Source organism: Diplotaxodon limnothrissa, linkage group LG23, assembly GCF_057381915.1.
Source record: "Diplotaxodon limnothrissa isolate DT_005_m linkage group LG23, D_limnothrissa_male_GT1.1, whole genome shotgun sequence".
NCBI classification, from domain to species: Eukaryota; Metazoa; Chordata; class Actinopteri; order Cichliformes; family Cichlidae; genus Diplotaxodon; species Diplotaxodon limnothrissa.
The window spans coordinates 9,427,306-9,444,643 of record NC_140617.1 but is presented as its reverse complement, the minus strand read 5'-3'; the positions used below and the strand labels follow the sequence as shown (position 1 = coordinate 9,444,643).

Sequence of the window (17,338 nt, the reverse complement as noted above, 5' to 3'; positions counted from 1 at the left end):
TGTCCATAAATATATTAGGTAGGCTGTCCTTTTCAGTTCAGTGCACTTAGTATTCAGTGTTCTTAGTAAGTGTTAATTGTCTTTAGTCACTGGTTTGCTTTTTGATGTTAAGTGGAATCAGATCTGACCCAAAAAAAAGAAAAAAGTAACAACATAAAGTGTCCTGAGATCTCAGAAAAAAACGTTAATCCAAAAAAAATTGCAAATCGTTGTATCCTACCACCCTCCAAGGAAACAGGTGGCCTTCAGATTGAGAACGTCCTTTCTAGGCACCTCCAGTGGCATCCAGTCCTTAGATGGCACCGCTCGGTCCTTGCAGCAGATTTCTACTACATAAAAAAAACCAGCCTGCACACAACGTGCAGTGCAATCACTCACTTGTAAAATAAAACATGTGTTTCTCTAGTGTTATCCCTTTTGTTCCCCCTCACACATCACACACCTATACAGTTCTTATTGGCCAATAACAATTTATCAACAACAAAAATACATTTCACTGCAAATCATGAAGCATGAAAAGTGTCTCCGTGGTGTGTTAGCTAAAACTTCACATGTAAGCGCATTAGCCCAGGGAGCACATGTGGGTACGCTAGCATACTTTCCACAGGCTAACACAGCTAAGCAATCGTTAGCAGGTTCTAAGACAAACATCACATTTCCGACAAGCATAGTATCCTGACTGGTTTTATGCTCAGAAACTGGACTATGAATCACAACTGAAACTGCAACTGTGAGACTCACCAGGATATTCTTCATAGAAAACATTAATTCCGTAGCGCAACACGTTACAGGACTGAATATCCACACAGCTTTGCGCATCTAGCTCCGTGCAGGCGGATGCAGTGAAAGAAAGTCACCACGCACGCGCTATGGTGCATTCACGGTACATGGGGAAAACTCAGCATTTAACAAAACAGTAACACTTCAAATTAGAATAAAAACAGAATACAATTGGCAATAAAATAACCATGGGTTACACTCTCCCCCTCTAAACGGCATGAGTCCCTTCATGCATCATAGACCAACTGGGGCCTGGTAAAGGTGACATGACAGTTTTGGAGAATGCAACGCCTAAGGTTTGGAAAAAGGAGCTAATAGCCAAGGTCAGTGGCTCTCCTAACTCATCATAAGTGAATTTCTGAGGTGGGCGTCTTTCTCTGTCAGAGCGCCTCAACCTCACTGGTTCTGTAGCACCAGCATCAGTACTAACAGCATCATCATTAATGACTGCAGGCTCTGGTGGAGTGAGATCTGCATCAGTCATGGTAGGTGTCAAGTTGGGTTCGGGAATGTCAATCACAACATGGTCTGAAGACCTCGCATCGGAAGGAACATAGTCCACATGACTTGTGTTAGAGACTTCAGGTTGTGTCAAGGTAGGTTTTCCAATATCAGGTAAGGACGTTTCCGGTACAGCAGTGTCAGGGGATGATACAGGGGGATGACTGTCCAATTGCTGTTGGGCTTTAGGATGAGCTGACTCAATTTGAATGTAAGGGGCTTTTGTGATGATTTGTGGATTCCATATGCCAAAACATAATTCCTCTTCATCACTCATCTCATCACTGTACTCTCCTCCATTATCCTTGTCGTTGCCTTTTGTGCAGTTTGGTTTACTCCTGGTCCTCATTTTCCTTTGATTCCCATTTTGAGAGTCCGATCCAACCTGATCTTCAACAGGTAAGAACCCGCAAGGGAGAAGCAAATCCCTGTGCAATGTACGCTGGGGGCCGTCTCCGTTTTCCGGTTTGACAACATACACTGGGCTGTCTTTGACCCGTTTGACAACAATGTGAATATTTTGTTCCCAACGGTTAGCAAGTTTGTGCTTCCCTCTAACATTCACGTTCCTTACTAAAACTCTGTCACCTGGAAACAGTTCTGCAGCTTTGATCTTTTTATCAAACCTCATTTTATTCTTCTCACCCATCTTTTGTGAGTGTTCGCTGGCAAGGGTGTAACTCTCTTGGAGGTTTTGGCGAAGGCCTTTAACATAGTCAGAGTAAGACTTTGGACTGGTTTTGCCCGGGTGAGTACCAAGGACAAGATCAATAGGCAACCTCGGCTGTCTGCCGAACATAAGTTCGTATGGACAGTACCCTGTTGTGTCATTTCGTGTACAGTTGTAGGCATGTGTTAATGGCCTAACAAAGTCTCTCCAATGATACTTGTCTTTGTCCTCCAGTGTGCCTAACATGTCTAAGAGAGTCCTATTGTACCTTTCCACCGGGTTTCCTCGTGGATGATAGGGCGTTGTGCGAATTTTGCTTGTCCCAATCAATGTGCAGAGCTCTTTCACAAGCTTAGATTCAAAATCTCTGCCTTGGTCACTAAGCAGACGGCTAGGGATGCCATAGGGGATGATAAGGTGATCCCAAAGAGCCCTGGCTATTGTCTTAGCCTTTTGATCTTTTGTCGGGACCGCAACTGCAAATTTTGTGAAATGGTCCGTCAATACTAACACATTTCTGGTGTCTCGACTATCGGGCTCAATACACAAGTAATCAATGCACACTAGCTCAAGAGGGTAAGTTGCCTGGATATTCTGTAGTAGAGCAGCCTTTTGGGGAAGGGCCTTCCTCATGAGACAACGTGAGCATTTCTTACACTTCTCTTCAATAGACTGAGCCATTCGTGGCCAGTAGAACCTTGCCCGAGCGAGATGTAAGGCACGCTCAACCCCGAGGTGACCAACCTCGTCATGTACACCTTTCAGGGCTCTGTCGCGGTACTTTTGGGGCAGTACTAACTGGTACACAAGGGAATCTCTGTCATTGAATTTCCTGTAAAGCACGCCATTACTGAGCTCGAGTTTGTTCCATTGTTTCAGAAGGAGTTTAACATCTGACGATTCAAGATTTGCTTCTTTGGGGCTGGGTTTCAAGCCTCTTCTCAACAGGGCTATAACACGAGCGAGAGAAGGATCATCCTTTTGTGCAGCGCACCAATCAGCATCTGTCATTGAGGGTAAGATGTCTTCTCCATAAGCCTCAGTGACTGAGCTGGGGTCAATAGCAAGACTCTCGACAACTGAGAGGGTTTCTGAATGGCATGACACTGAGTGACGCTGACACAAGGCAGAAAACGTTTCATGGTCAAGATTGTTTTGCATGTTAATGAGACGTTCTTTCATATCATCAATGCGAGCTTTTTCTTTGACAAATGCCTCATCTTCATGAGGAGGCTCTTGGGGCCGCCGTGACAACCCATCAGCATCTTTGTTTGCTTGACCTGCCCTGTACTTAATATTGAAATTGTAAGTAGACAAGGCAGCCAGCCACCTGTGTCCTGCCGCATCTAATTTTGCAGTTGTCAAAACATAAGTTAGCGGGTTATTGTCGGTCAGGACTGTGAAGCTAGAACCGTAAAGGTAGTCATTGAACTTTTCACACACAGCCCACTTGAGGGCTAAGAATTCAAGTTTGTGTGTGGGATAGTTCTGTTCACTCTTAGAAAGCCCCCTGCTAGCGTAAGCAACTGCTCTCAGCCTCCCCTCTTGCTCCTGATAGAGCGCAGCTCCCAACCCATCCCGACAAGCATCCGTGTGCAATACATAGGGGAGTTGAGGGTTGGCAAAAGCAAGAATTGGTGCAGAAGTCAGCTTTTCGATTATTGTTCGGAAGGAGGTTTCACACTCATGAGTCCATTGTTCCCCGAGAGGCTGAGTGGGACTGTAAGAAAGTCTGGGTGGTTCTCTCTTGTAAATCTTGCCTCTCTTCTTCGGTGGCCGGTAGCCGGCAGTGAGACGATTCAACGGTTTGGCTATCTTGGAGTACCCTTCAACGAAACGTCTATAGTATCCAGCGAAGCCTAAAAAACATTTAAGCTCTTTGAAATTGGATGGGCGCGGCCAACATTTCAGAGCAGAGATCTTTTCAGGATCGGTGTGGACTCCGTGAGCATCCACAACATGCCCTAAATACTTCACAGATGTTTTGAAGAAGTGGCATTTTTCTGGGGATAATTTAAGACCGTAGTCTCTCAAGCGACTAAGAACTTTCATTAGCCTGGATTCGTGCTCTTCCAATGTGTCTGAGAACACAATCAGGTCGTCTAAAAAGACAAGCACTTCGGTGAGGTGGAGATCACCCACACACTTCTCCATCAGGCGTTGGAAGGTGCTTGGGGCATTTGTAACACCCTGTGGCATCCTATTAAATTCATAGAAGCCAAGAGGACACACAAAAGCTGTCTTAGGCTTGTCCTCCTCGGCTACCTCCACCTGATAGTAACCGGACTTAAGGTCCATGACCGAAAACCATTTAGCTCCACTCAGAGCTGTGAATGTCTCCTCAATATTTGGCAGGGCATATGCATCTCGAATAGTTCTTAGATTTAGTCTACGGTAATCTATGCATAGCCTTATCGAGCCATTCTTTTTCCTTACCAATACAATTGGTGAGGCGAAAGGACTTTGTGACTCTCGAATGATGCCCGCATCCAGTAATTCTCTTAGATGTTGTTTGACAGCTTCTCTGTCACTTGGGTGTATGGGCCTTGGCCGCTCTTTGAAAGGCGTTTCATTGTTCAATTTGATTTGGTGCTTCACAGCTGTGGTGTGGCCATGGGACATGTCATCGAGAGCAAAAACTTCAGGGATGGATCTCAGTTTTCCCAGAATTCGCTCTTTCCATTGCTCTGGGATGGGAGAATCATCAAGGTTGAATGTGAGGTTGTCACTGTCTGGTTCATTTTGACTTGGAGGATTCAGAGTTTGACTCGATGCTAGTGGGGAAACGTGTTGAGCTGCACAAGCTTGAGCGACAATGCTATTTGACTGCAACGTAACAGCATGTTCACTAACATTGTGTACAATGACAGGCACTTTACTGCTGGAATTAAAAGGAATGTCTACTAAAGCCGATTCAAGAAGCAATCCACCTGGTAACTTGTATTGCTCATGCGGCTCAAGGACAAAACTTGTGTTCTGGTTGTTCTTTCTTAACCTCACATTTCCCATTAGGCATTGTTTGTGTCTTGCAGGGATTGTCACTGCCCCTTTGCTATGCAACATGACAGGGCAGGAATGAGTATCATTTCTTTGTACTTGGGCAACATGTTGAAGGATCGTTGCAAACTGCTTAGAGTGTAGCTTACGAATGAACTTGGGACCATCTTGATGTACTAACTGTCCATAAACCCGTAAAAGCACATTTGTCCCTATCAACAGCGGAATTCTACTGTTAAAGTGACACTCAGGGACAACAAGGGCCAAGACAGTTAATTGTTGTTCTTTGCCTGCAATGTTTTCGGGAAATGTAATGCAAGTCTGAACATAACCCAAGTATGGCACGTTTTGCCCTCCTGCTCCTTCAATTTCAAGAAGAGCATGTATTGGCTGGATGGGAAGGTGGGAAAGGTGCATCTTGTGAAAAGACTCAGAAATGGTCGTAACCTGTGAGCCTGAGTCCATTATGGATTCACAGGGTACCCCGTCAACAAGTACTGAGGCTGCACAGCGTGGGCCTATGAGACCTTGAGGGAAGAGGAAGTTAGGATCTAGGCTGTCTATGGGATGAATGGGTTCTGTGATTTGCACTTCAGGACCACAAGCTAATGTCTCGGGACTGGGGGAATCAAGGGTTTCAGCTCCTGGGTGTCCCACGACAGGAGCTGCCACTAGTTTAAAGCAAACGGGGCTGTGGCCTGTCGTGCAGCAAAATCAGCCTGTTTCTTTCTCAACTCTGCATGCTTTTCTCGGACAAGTGTAGGATTAGCGTCATTTGTGCAGCTTACTGCAATATGATTGTCTTCCCCACACTTAAAGCAAAACCATGCCCTAGGTGTGCCAGGAACTTTAGCAAATGTCTGTGAGTTTCTGGTGTTGACAGCTAGAGAATTTTTGGGCTCATATTTCTCAGGTTTGGTTGAATGTCTTTGGCTTTGGACAAGCATTTGGACTTGTTTGGTCAACTCGGCTATTTGACTTTCAAGCTTGGCAGTTTCATTTGGTTTTGGGTTCACAGATTTGGATTTAGTGCTTACAAGAGGTTCAGTACTTGGGGTGGTGCTCCTTGGCCTTTGAGTTAAAGTTAACTGTTCAACTTGCTTTGCGAGCTCATTGACTTTTTGTTCGAGTTTCACAGCTTCACTGTCGGTTGGAGTAGGAGTCGCAAGTGGCGCTTGGCCAAAGGTGGGCATACTAAAAACTGAGTGTGCATGTGCAGCAGCTTTTGTTGCACCCAAATGTTTCTTCATGCGGTCCAACTTGGCGAAACGACGCTCTTCCTCAGTCCTCAACATGAGGAGAAGCTCCGAAAATGAGGGTGGAAAGCTCTTTTTTGCTTCAAGCTGGAGACTTATTATCAAGCTTTGGTCCCAGCAACCTCTAATGAATTGCTTAAGAAGCAGTTCATTTACATTTGTAGGAGGGGCTCCCCCTCTAGAAATGACTCGTGTGAGAAGGCTGTGAAGACGGTTCAAGAAGGCAGATGGGTTTTCTCCGCTGTTTTGATTCGAGCCAAGAAAGGCAGTGTAAAGCTCTTCACCGTCCTCAACAACTCCAAAAGCTGAATCAAGCTGAGTGACATAAGTGCTTGGTGTCGCAGTGACCCCCAGAGGCTTTACAATTTCAGATGCAGGGCTAAGTAAGCTCTCAAGTATCTTCCTCACTTTGAGGGCATCAGTCAGAAAAGGGTCACTGAGTAGAAGATCGACTTGGGTACGCCATGTCTCATAGTCGACTTCACCGTTGGGCCGTGGAAGTCGGCCTGAGAAGGTACGTATCTTAGCGTGAGCAAGGGGTGCGTGACTTGGCTCATTACGAATAACATGTTCAACCACTACTTTCTGAATATGCGAAGGGTTGTAGATGCTCTCGTCTACATGTACTGGACCAGCAAAAGTGTCAGTATGTGGGCTGAAAGCACTTGTGGGTTCTACGGGTTCACTTGAATCAGTATTGGGAATGATGTCAGCTGTCGTATTAACGTTATGGTCAACGGGTGACTGTGTCTCAGTCTGGGGGGTAGGGCTGGCCTGCAACTCGCCTTGGAAAATACTGAGGAAGCCTGCCCTCCCACTGCCCCCCATAAACTCAAGTTCCTTCAGGTATCTACGGGCCACTTCCTTGCCCATTTCTTCTTGGGTGATATCTCTGATGGTTTTGGAAACCCATTTCACTGTAGGGTCTACAGGGCTGACAACTTCCCCTAAGGTGGAAGGGTCTATCTTTAAGATAGCCTGTTCAGACTCATACACTATAAGTGTTCTGCCTTCGGGCTGATGTGGCTCATCAGGGACCCTGACAATGTTAGAGATCTTACCATTGACTTCAAAAACATTAGTTATATCATGTTCACTACGATGTCTTTCAATACCTGTAATAAGCAGGGTTTTCTGGCTATCAACTCTAAAGCGTTCACAAAGGTCAAGTGCCATTTTCGAAAATAAAAGTATCACTCAGTGTGTCATATGAGTTGGAGGTAAAACCACTATGCCAATCTCCTGGCTGGCTCGCCACTAGTTGTCACCCTTTTTAACTGAGTAGTCCAAAATCAGTCAAATCCACAGTAATCTGTCATACAAAGTCAAGGAAAAAAACTATATTTGGGAATCTACTCTTGTTGGGTTCAGTTAGGATCGTAAGGAGACTGGCAGTGGTAACTCAACTTAAAGAAGGAATATCCCTCCACTCAGAATGAGACACTGACAACAACTTAAAGGGAGAAAAGTGATTTGAGTGTATTCAACATTTAAATGCTCCAAAACATAGACATGAACAAAACATTTAGACCATTTCAAACATGTAAATGTCAACAATGTACAACATATCACTTAAAGTGTCCATAAATATATTAGGTAGGCTGTCCTTTTCAGTTCAGTGCACTTAGTATTCAGTGTTCTTAGTAAGTGTTAATTGTCTTTAGTCACTGGTTTGCTTTTTGATGTTAAGTGGAATCAGATCTGACCCAAAAAAAAGAAAAAAGTAACAACATAAAGTGTCCTGAGATCTCAGAAAAAAACGTTAATCCAAAAAAAATTGCAAATCGTTGTATCCTACCACCCTCCAAGGAAACAGGTGGCCTTCAGATTGAGAACGTCCTTTCTAGGCACCTCCAGTGGCATCCAGTCCTTAGATGGCACCGCTCGGTCCTTGCAGCAGATTTCTACTACATAAAAAAAACCAGCCTGCACACAACGTGCAGTGCAATCACTCACTTGTAAAATAAAACATGTGTTTCTCTAGTGTTATCCCTTTTGTTCCCCCTCACACATCACACACCTATACAGTTCTTATTGGCCAATAACAATTTATCAACAACAAAAATACATTTCACTGCAAATCATGAAGCATGAAAAGTGTCTCCGTGGTGTGTTAGCTAAAACTTCACATGTAAGCGCATTAGCCCAGGGAGCACATGTGGGTACGCTAGCATACTTTCCACAGGCTAACACAGCTAAGCAATCGTTAGCAGGTTCTAAGACAAACATCACATTTCCGACAAGCATAGTATCCTGACTGGTTTTATGCTCAGAAACTGGACTATGAATCACAACTGAAACTGCAACTGTGAGACTCACCAGGATATTCTTCATAGAAAACATTAATTCCGTAGCGCAACACGTTACAGGACTGAATATCCACACAGCTTTGCGCATCTAGCTCCGTGCAGGCGGATGCAGTGAAAGAAAGTCACCACGCACGCGCTATGGTGCATTCACGGTACATGGGGAAAACTCAGCATTTAACAAAACAGTAACACTTCAAATTAGAATAAAAACAGAATACAATTGGCAATAAAATAACCATGGGTTACACTCACAACTATTGAAAGTTTTAAAAGTTGAAAATACAGAGGCTGATATATCTGACATGATATCTCATGTGTACTAGTAATGATTTAGTAATATATAAAACCATAAAATGCAGGATTAAAGTCTCCTTTTGATCTGAATGCTCTGTACTTTAAGTCTTCTGGTACTCCTGGATGTCATAAATAGAGGACAGGCAATAATCAGGTGTGGGCGGTTGTGAGGGAGGAGCAGGTACTTTGATTGGGTTCATAAGATCAGTGGACTACAGCACAGGCAGAGCCACTATTGGCTGTCCTAGGCCTTAATTAATCCAATCTTCATCTAAATCTTAGATAAACTGATACTTTATTAACGCTACTTTAGAACTCATGACTCCAGCTTACAGGACATTTTCTTCAGAGACAGTCAACACTTTTTTTTCTTGACATTTGAAACAAATCAAATCAAGCTGTACTGTGACTGTACAGAAGCTAAACTTTGCTTGTTTTGAGAGAAGTTCCTCTTTCACACACTTGTTGTTCTAAGGATCATCAGATATGAAACCCAGCTACAGGACGACTTTTTCTTTTTGCAACCTTACAATGAATCCTGTGATCTCTCATAAAACATGACTGTCCTGCAAATAGATAAAAATGTCCCATCCCTAACTAGGGATGGGACATTTTTATCTATTTATAGTCTATAAATAACTTGGAATTCTGGGTATGTTATCAACATGAGTGATGAAACTAAATCAAAAGTGACAATTATGCACTTGAAAATGTGTTTTCTTATATTTAGTACCCTTGAATGTACATGTTGCACAAGAGTGAGCTGAATATCAGATGAGTTGATACATATATCAGTGACTATAAGACTGTGTGATGTCAGTGAGATAACAAGATGAACATAATGACAACAGTGCCGTTTAAAAATAGCAATTTTTTATTTACAAATATTTCAGAGTCTTAAATACTGAGGGATAACATAAAATTTGCTAATAACGATACATTTGAAATGCTACAATAAACATCTGTATTTGAAATGTTGAAAAAAAAACAACTTAAGGCTCTTTCAACGTGTCTTATGAAATAAAAAAAAATAACTCATAACATTCACAACCATCCATAATTAACATATTACCAGCAGTAAATCTTATGATGTTTTACTAAAAAACATCATAAAACTAAACATCACATGGCCAACAACAGTCAGTTCATAATATGTGCAACACTTCTGTTCATATTCTCCACCAGTGTTCACTACAATGCTCAGTGTATCGCCCATTAAAAGGGAATCAATAATATATCACAACCTGAGAAGTGATGAACAATTACAAGTGTATCATAAATACATTATTGCATTTAGTTTTGCATATAGATACAAATTAAACTTAAATACACTAAAATTGTGTTCCTTTAGTGGCCTCCTTTGTGTCCTCATCTTTAGACATGGCTGGGTTATCGTACATCTCCAGACTTGGCTTCCTGCTCGTCTCAATCGCTTCCTCCTCCTCATTTTTCTTGCAGCACTTGCAGCATTTGCAGCAGCAGCAGCAGCAGTGTTTGCAACAAAAGCTTGAAGCTGAGGTAATGATGCTATCCCACGGGGCCATCGAATGCAGGGGCCGGGGTAAAAAGTCCCAGGTACGGAGGAACTTGGGCAAGAAGCGTCGGCAGCGAGATTGCATCACATTGATAACGATCACAAAGATAATTAAAGCAACGAAAGGCACACCGACGCCGACCAGTACTTTCCAGCCAGCCATTGACAGACCAAAGACAGTCAGGGGGAAAACCAAGAAGACCAAAATCAGGTAGATGATAGCAAACCAGCGATATTTGGCAGTTTTGTTCCCTAGCCCTCTTGCCAACCTGATGGGCAACCGCATGAAAGGGATCGGGTACCACAGTGCAATGCCAAAGATGTTGAAGAAGAAATGGCAAAGTGCAATCTAGAAAAAAGCATAGAAAGATTGGATTTAAACAAGACAACCACTGTGTGATTTCAAATAAAAAATAAAGGATGGATATAATAAATGGATTTTCCTTTAAAAAGATTTCGTTTTGTTTTTGATAAATATATGCTTAAAGGGATTAAAGTTATTGTAATGCATCACTTGGAAAGCTGGAATATTTGTGCAAATGCATCAAAATAATTTTGTCTCGCTGAAAACCAAAAATGTTGTCGTGTAAGTGGTGCTGACAGAGTAGTGCCAAACACTGCATTTTCTATAACGGTGGATAATTCCCCCTTCATAGTAAGCACTAGGCTATTTCTGTATTTTATCACATCTCACACATTTAACTTGTTTAAGGCTTAAAGCCTGTCTAATAACACAGACTGCTGTGAAGGTCTGACAGTTTCTTTAGACCTGGTGAGTGATTCTTGGTGAATTGGGCAAACTGGGTTTGCTAGCTAAACTCCACAAACCACTGAGTGACATCTTTGTGGCAACATCCTTTTATAAACAGTCTATAGTCTGAACCAACTGACCAATGAGCATCACCTAGCATAGCTGTAAGCAGGCATATGAGAACAGTTTTTAATTGTTTCTTACCTGCAGAGAGTTTTCTAGTGTTTCTCCAGGGCTAGCCATAGCAGCAAGTATAGATGTTGTTGTTGTACCAATATTTGACCCCAGCGTCAGAGGATATGCTCGCTCAAGGCTAATAACACCGATACCTGACAAAAAAGATAAACAAAATATAAGATCTGGTGACAATTAAAAAAGACAAACAAAAAAACTGGCGTCATAATGGCTTACCAACAAGAGGAGTTATAGCTGAGGTGAAGACAGAGCTACTCTGAACCAGGAAGGTCATCCCGGCTCCCACCAAAATTGCAACATAGCCCATGAGAAAGGTGAAGGGGAAGGGTAGGTCTGCCATCAAAAAGAAACACATGATGTGAACATTATATCTACATGACCAGAGAAAACAAGCATTTCATTCTTAATAGTAAATGTGTCTGAGCTTTTTCCATCACACAACAGGACCGCTCGACCTGAACGTGAGCCAGAAGCAACAGGAAGGCTGTGCCTGTGTCGCTCATCAAGCATCACCACAGAAGCAGATGTGCTGACTATCAAACAGGCTGAACATCACATGCAAAAGGCTCGTTGCTGGTTTTGTACCTGTGTTGAGCACCTTCTTGATCAGCACAGCCACCTGGCCCTTCAACATGGAGTTGAGCAGCTTGACGATGAGGATGAGACAGGTGCAGAGGACGAACAAAGACCCAGCCAGCAGAATGAGGCCCACGGCCAACTCTGACAAGGTCGTATTGGCAAAGATGTGATTACCTGCAAAGGATGGTGAAAGAGACAGACATTTAGAGTAAACTCTGGTAAACCGAGCTCTTGTAAACACTAAGAATTGAGAAACAAGCTACATAAGTTTATGATTTTATGTAAATGTAAACAAAAACCTTTCTAAACAAAAACCTCTTCAAGCATCAAACCATTTCATTTAATTGGAAACAGCATGCTTTGAAGAAGTGATCCATTTTATGGTCATGTGACACTTCAGCCAAACAACATGAATGGACCTATTGAGGAGGTAGACGGGTCAAGGGAGAGTATTTGCTGAGTCACTGTAACGTCTCAAAGGTGGTCATTGTCTCAGCTTCGGAGAATCTGGTCTAAAGAGGTTGATGTGGCCGAATGGCTCTCTCATATTTCACCGAGCTTTAGCAGATCAGGTAATCCTAATTGCTTTGTAAATTTTCTTTTTCCCCCTTCAGAAATGGCATGGATGTATGCTCACATCTCTCTATGTAATTGGTAAAAGTCTCATTCATCTGGGTCCAAGTCTGGTTTCCTTCCTCCCAGCAGATGCCACCTGGTGGGCAGGTGTTCACTGTCACATTCCAGAAAGTCTGAAAGAGAAAGCAGAAAGTATAAGAACAAAAGCAAGCCTCGACGCAGTGGCTACTGTAGCTGTACGGCGTAATCTTATTCAACCTCTTTATGAGCTAACACAAGGCAACATTAGTCATCAAGAGAAAACCTGATCTAACCACAGCTTTATGTGTGTTTTTACAGCTGTAAATACTAGTTTTGTAAATAGGTCTTGTTGATTTCTTACCGTGTTGGTCTCTGTTTTGCACCATTTTTTTATCAGACTCTTGTTCATGCCAACCTTGTCATCAGTGGCAATTGCAGAGATAACAGATTTGTCGAGCTAAGAGAAGAAACAGTTTTTTTTAATTTTTAAAAATGGCAATCATACTTGATACTGATAACATGGCCCGGTCTTATAGTTACCTGGATGATGGATTTTGTCAGAGGGTCTGTGATGACTTTGAGCAGTTCGGGGGCGTCTTCTCCGGACTCGAGATGAAAAGAATCGATGATGAGTTTGGTGACTTTGTACAGAACGCCTGTGGCAGCTTCCAGCGGCAGAAGAATCAGGACAGAAAGCCAGTTGAAGAAGTCGTGGACTGTAGCACCAGCAAATGCCCTGAAAAACAAGAACACTCGGTCTAACATCTGCTAGAAACGGTTTGTAGAGTTAGTGTAATATCTCTATGTTTGCATGCTGTCGTTTACCTGCGGAACTCATTCCGATCTCCTGCCTGCATCATAGCCACAATAGTGTTGGTGACAGATGTTCCGATGTTGGCTCCCATAATGATTGGCACTGCCATTTTAACTTCCAGTACTGAAAAAGATAATCGACATTTCATTCACGTGTAATAAACTAACACTGCAGTCACTGTTAGTATTTTAAGATATAAATATCACACATTAAACATTTAGATTGTTTCTCAGAATAAGCATTTTTGAAACTGTCACCTTGAGGTTCTATTGTGAGTTTACGACACATTTGTTTGAGTATACCGGACTGTAAAATGTGTGCACATGCCTCTTCCATGTATTTCTACTTACGTCCAGAGGCGACCATGCTGACCACGATAGAGGAGGAAGTGCTGGAGCTCTGCACCAACACTGTGACTAAAACCCCGATCACCAGCCCAGCCACAGGGTTAGTTAGCACCTCACTGTTTTTGAAGATGTCACCAGCGGCTCGGCCTGTACACACACGCACACACTGAGGTAAAAATACAGCTCTCCATGCACATTACATAACCTGGAAGTGGTTTGTTTTTGTTTGCTTATTTATTTGTTTGTTTGTTTGTTTGTTTTACCTCCCACTAGCTGGAAAGCAGAGCTGAGAACATCAAGTGAGCAAATAAACATGTAGAGAAGTCCAAGCAGCAGAACCAGCTTCAGAATACCGGTTAACACTCTTAAAATCTTCCCCTTTGTGTCTAGATCTGTTAGCAAAAAAGACACAAAGCACTGAATCAGTCTGGCATTGTGAAGAGATCCACGCTGTATAGAGCAGTCGCAAAAGCGTGCTGCCTTACCTGACCACTTGACCCCAGTGTCTTTCAGCTCTGGGAGATCCCAGGGATCCTCCGCAGCCTCCTCATTCTCCTTCACCAGGACCAGAGTGGAGTAAGCCGGTGGGAGACGCTCTTCTTTAGACAGAGACTTCTCATCTAAGAGAGGGATTGCGGGGGGAAATTGTGAGAAACTAAAGTTGCAATAACAGTTTGAGGAGGTCAAAAATATCCACAAGAAAAGGACATACCGATAGAGGAGGAGTTATCTCCCTCTACTTCTGGTCTAGGAGCCATGACTATCTGAGAAACAGAAAGAAGGCAAGAGTTTCAATAGTTTTAGTGTTAGTCTGTATTATTCACCTTTTCAAAAATAAAATGGCTATCCCCCAAAAGCAATCTATCACACTTTTTACTCTGTCCACTAAGCAGCTGTGCAATAGTCAGCGTAATCCAAGATGAAATTCTAGCTTTACCACATCTGTATCTGCTCAGCAGTTGATCATAATTAAGACAACAAAGAAACACAATAGTGGTAGCACTGTTACACCCGTGAAAGACAATCAGCAATAACATCTGTCCAAATAGCGGATATTTTTAACGCAAGCCACTGAATCCTCCAGCTATTTCTCGCAAATATCCTCAAGATTTCAGGTGGCCTCGGTCCTGCCGAGAAAGATAACGATGGCAGCCGGTGTACGCACCTGCAGCGGAGCGCCTTTGTGTCCAGATCTGTGAGAGGGGAGCAGGAGGCTTCACCTGAGTTACCTGTTGCTCACTCCGAGGCTGAGTGCTGCTTTTATAGCGCCGCGCAGAGCGCACACCCGCACACCCGCTGCTGACAGTTCAAAGATCACGCACACATGTGCAGCAGGCATGCTGCATCTGCAGGCGGGGGCAGATAAACCCAGTTAGACATGACTTGAATTTCTGAGGGACTAAAAACTAAGACTGACACATTTCACGGTTTTCAACGGGGGAAAGATGGATTTTTTTTGGTGTTAATTTGTCTATTTTTGACTCGTCTTTCTAAAGAAAGTTTTTTTTTATGACCTTATGTTTTTGACAAGCATTTGTCTGCACACACTCATACGCTCATGCCACCCACTCAGCCACGCACAGGTTTACAGCTTCTTGGATAACACACACACACACACACACACACACACACACACACACACAGTCTTTTACCTGCCTGTCTTTATTGGTCACTACATTAGTCTGAGATTATAGTGAGAGATACGCAGAGATAGGATTTTAACGATGCACTGCATTATAATAACTGGTGTGAATATAAGCAAATGATTAACCAACAATCATGTTACAGTTACTCCCACCATGCAATAAAATAATAACCTTGCTTATAAAAAAAAGGGTTCACTGAGTTGATTGTAATTATTGCCCATCTTGTTATTGTTGGTTTAGATTTTAACGTGGAAAATCCAGGAGCAGTTGCTGATTTTCTGGTAGATTTTGGACAGGCTTCTTTGGCTTAGGTGATTGTGTTTTCTTTTGAGACTGAACTTTACTCCATGAAAATGGATTTCAAAGGTTCCCTTAAGAGTTCCTTATTCGTAAAATCCAGTTTGGTTACTGGTTATTTTTCCATCTAGATTTGGATCCCTTTAGATGTTTGGCAGCACCTGTTTAACAGTGTGTCTAGCTCGTCTTCTGCACTTTTAAAAAGTTTTAAATGTACTGTGGAAAAAAAATGTGTTGGTTGACGTCACGTACAATAAACCCATTCATTTGTTAGTTAAATTTAATTAGATTACATCAGCTCAGTTTTTTCTCTTTTAATTAAATTCAAGCCTTTTATTTAAGTAGTAGTAGAGTAGTAGTAAGTAGAGCCAAATTTGTTTGAATTTATCCTACACAGGTTAAAAATGTATGTAGAACAAAATGAAATCTTGTTGAACGACTCTTGTTTAATGAACCAATATAAGGTTTGATGGTTTTATCATTGCATGTTTCAAAAGAAATACATGAACCCCATACTTTACAACAAATACAAAAGTAATATTTCGTGAAATAAAACACACACACACACACACACACACACACACACACACACACACATATATATATATATATATATATATATATATATATATATATATATATATATATATATATATATATATATATATATATATATATACACACACACACACACACACACATATGGAGAGAGAGAGAGAGAGTAATCAGTAATTTCTAGCAGGACTGTTTGTAACATTCTCAAAAGCATTTCCAAGCACATATAGGGTGCTTTAAAAAAACATAACTGCAATTTTTATGATAACCAAAAGAATGCACCTATCAAAATTACAAACACAATTACAAAAATTTATAATAATCAAAAAACTATTTTTTCTATTTTCTTGTGTTTTCATTTGCTTCCTTTAATAGTTTAAAAACACCTGACCCTGTATCTTGTAGCTCCAAAAAACAGCCCATAGCCTACAATCAATCACTATACTGTACTACTTGATTACTGCACAACCAATAAGATGATTGCAGCTGCAGGCAGTATTGGGTACACAGTGTTCAGCCAAACAAGTGCACTGACAAATTAAGACTATTAATAGTGAAATACCCACAAAAGAAACGCTTACTTCCATGCAAACCTGCAAAGAAAATATGATGTGACACTGGAGGCTGAGATACAAATCACAAATACTACTAATATCACACTGCATGATATGAAACTCTTAGCAAATAAAGAAAACGCAAATGAGCAAACAAAATTTTGAAATAAATCAAAGCTGCTCTGAGAGCTGAAAATAGTCAAGCAAGCATGCAAAACGTGTTAACAAAGCAACATTCTGTCTTTAATCTACATTACTGAGTTTGTGTAGCTTCTCATTATTTGACATCTTAGTGAACTTACAGGGTGTTTTGGTTTATTTTACTCTATAATCATTTTTAAATTGATTTTAATATACTTATACTTGTATTTTGGTTCTGTTTTATTACATCTGACTCTTTCACATTATCAGCTTCTCATCGGTCCTCTGTAAAGCCCTTTGAACCACACTAAACTGCAAAAAAGTGGTAAACAAATAAAGTCTGACTGATTGAAGAGTTACAGTGTGCCTTATGAAGCCATTGCGTGGTATACAGTAACAGGTTTAATGAAATAATAATGAAAATAAAGAAAAAAGATCAGATAAATAATAAACAAAAAATTATTTTTTAATTTCACAGACAATTTAATGCAATAAAATATGCAGAAGAAACAGCTCCATGT

At 41.7% G+C, this 17,338-nt stretch overlaps 1 protein-coding gene across 1 annotated transcript; it reads right to left on the bottom strand.

Moving 5' to 3' along the window:
- Nucleotides 1–10,138: 10,138 nt before the first annotated feature.
- slc34a2b (solute carrier family 34 member 2b) lies at nucleotides 10,139–14,385 on the bottom strand. Its single transcript, XM_085347093.1, has 12 exons — nucleotides 14,337–14,385; nucleotides 14,110–14,244; nucleotides 13,888–14,016; nucleotides 13,628–13,771; nucleotides 13,289–13,400; nucleotides 13,004–13,199; nucleotides 12,825–12,920; nucleotides 12,504–12,615; nucleotides 11,873–12,040; nucleotides 11,504–11,620; nucleotides 11,297–11,421; nucleotides 10,139–10,690 (listed from the first exon to the last, which is right to left on the bottom strand). The coding sequence occupies exons 1-12, from the start codon at nucleotides 14,380–14,382 to the stop codon at nucleotides 10,139–10,141; spliced, it is 1,932 nt and encodes a 643-aa protein (XP_085203219.1). The 5' UTR covers nucleotides 14,383–14,385.
- Between the last annotated feature and the right edge of the window lie 2,953 nt (nucleotides 14,386–17,338).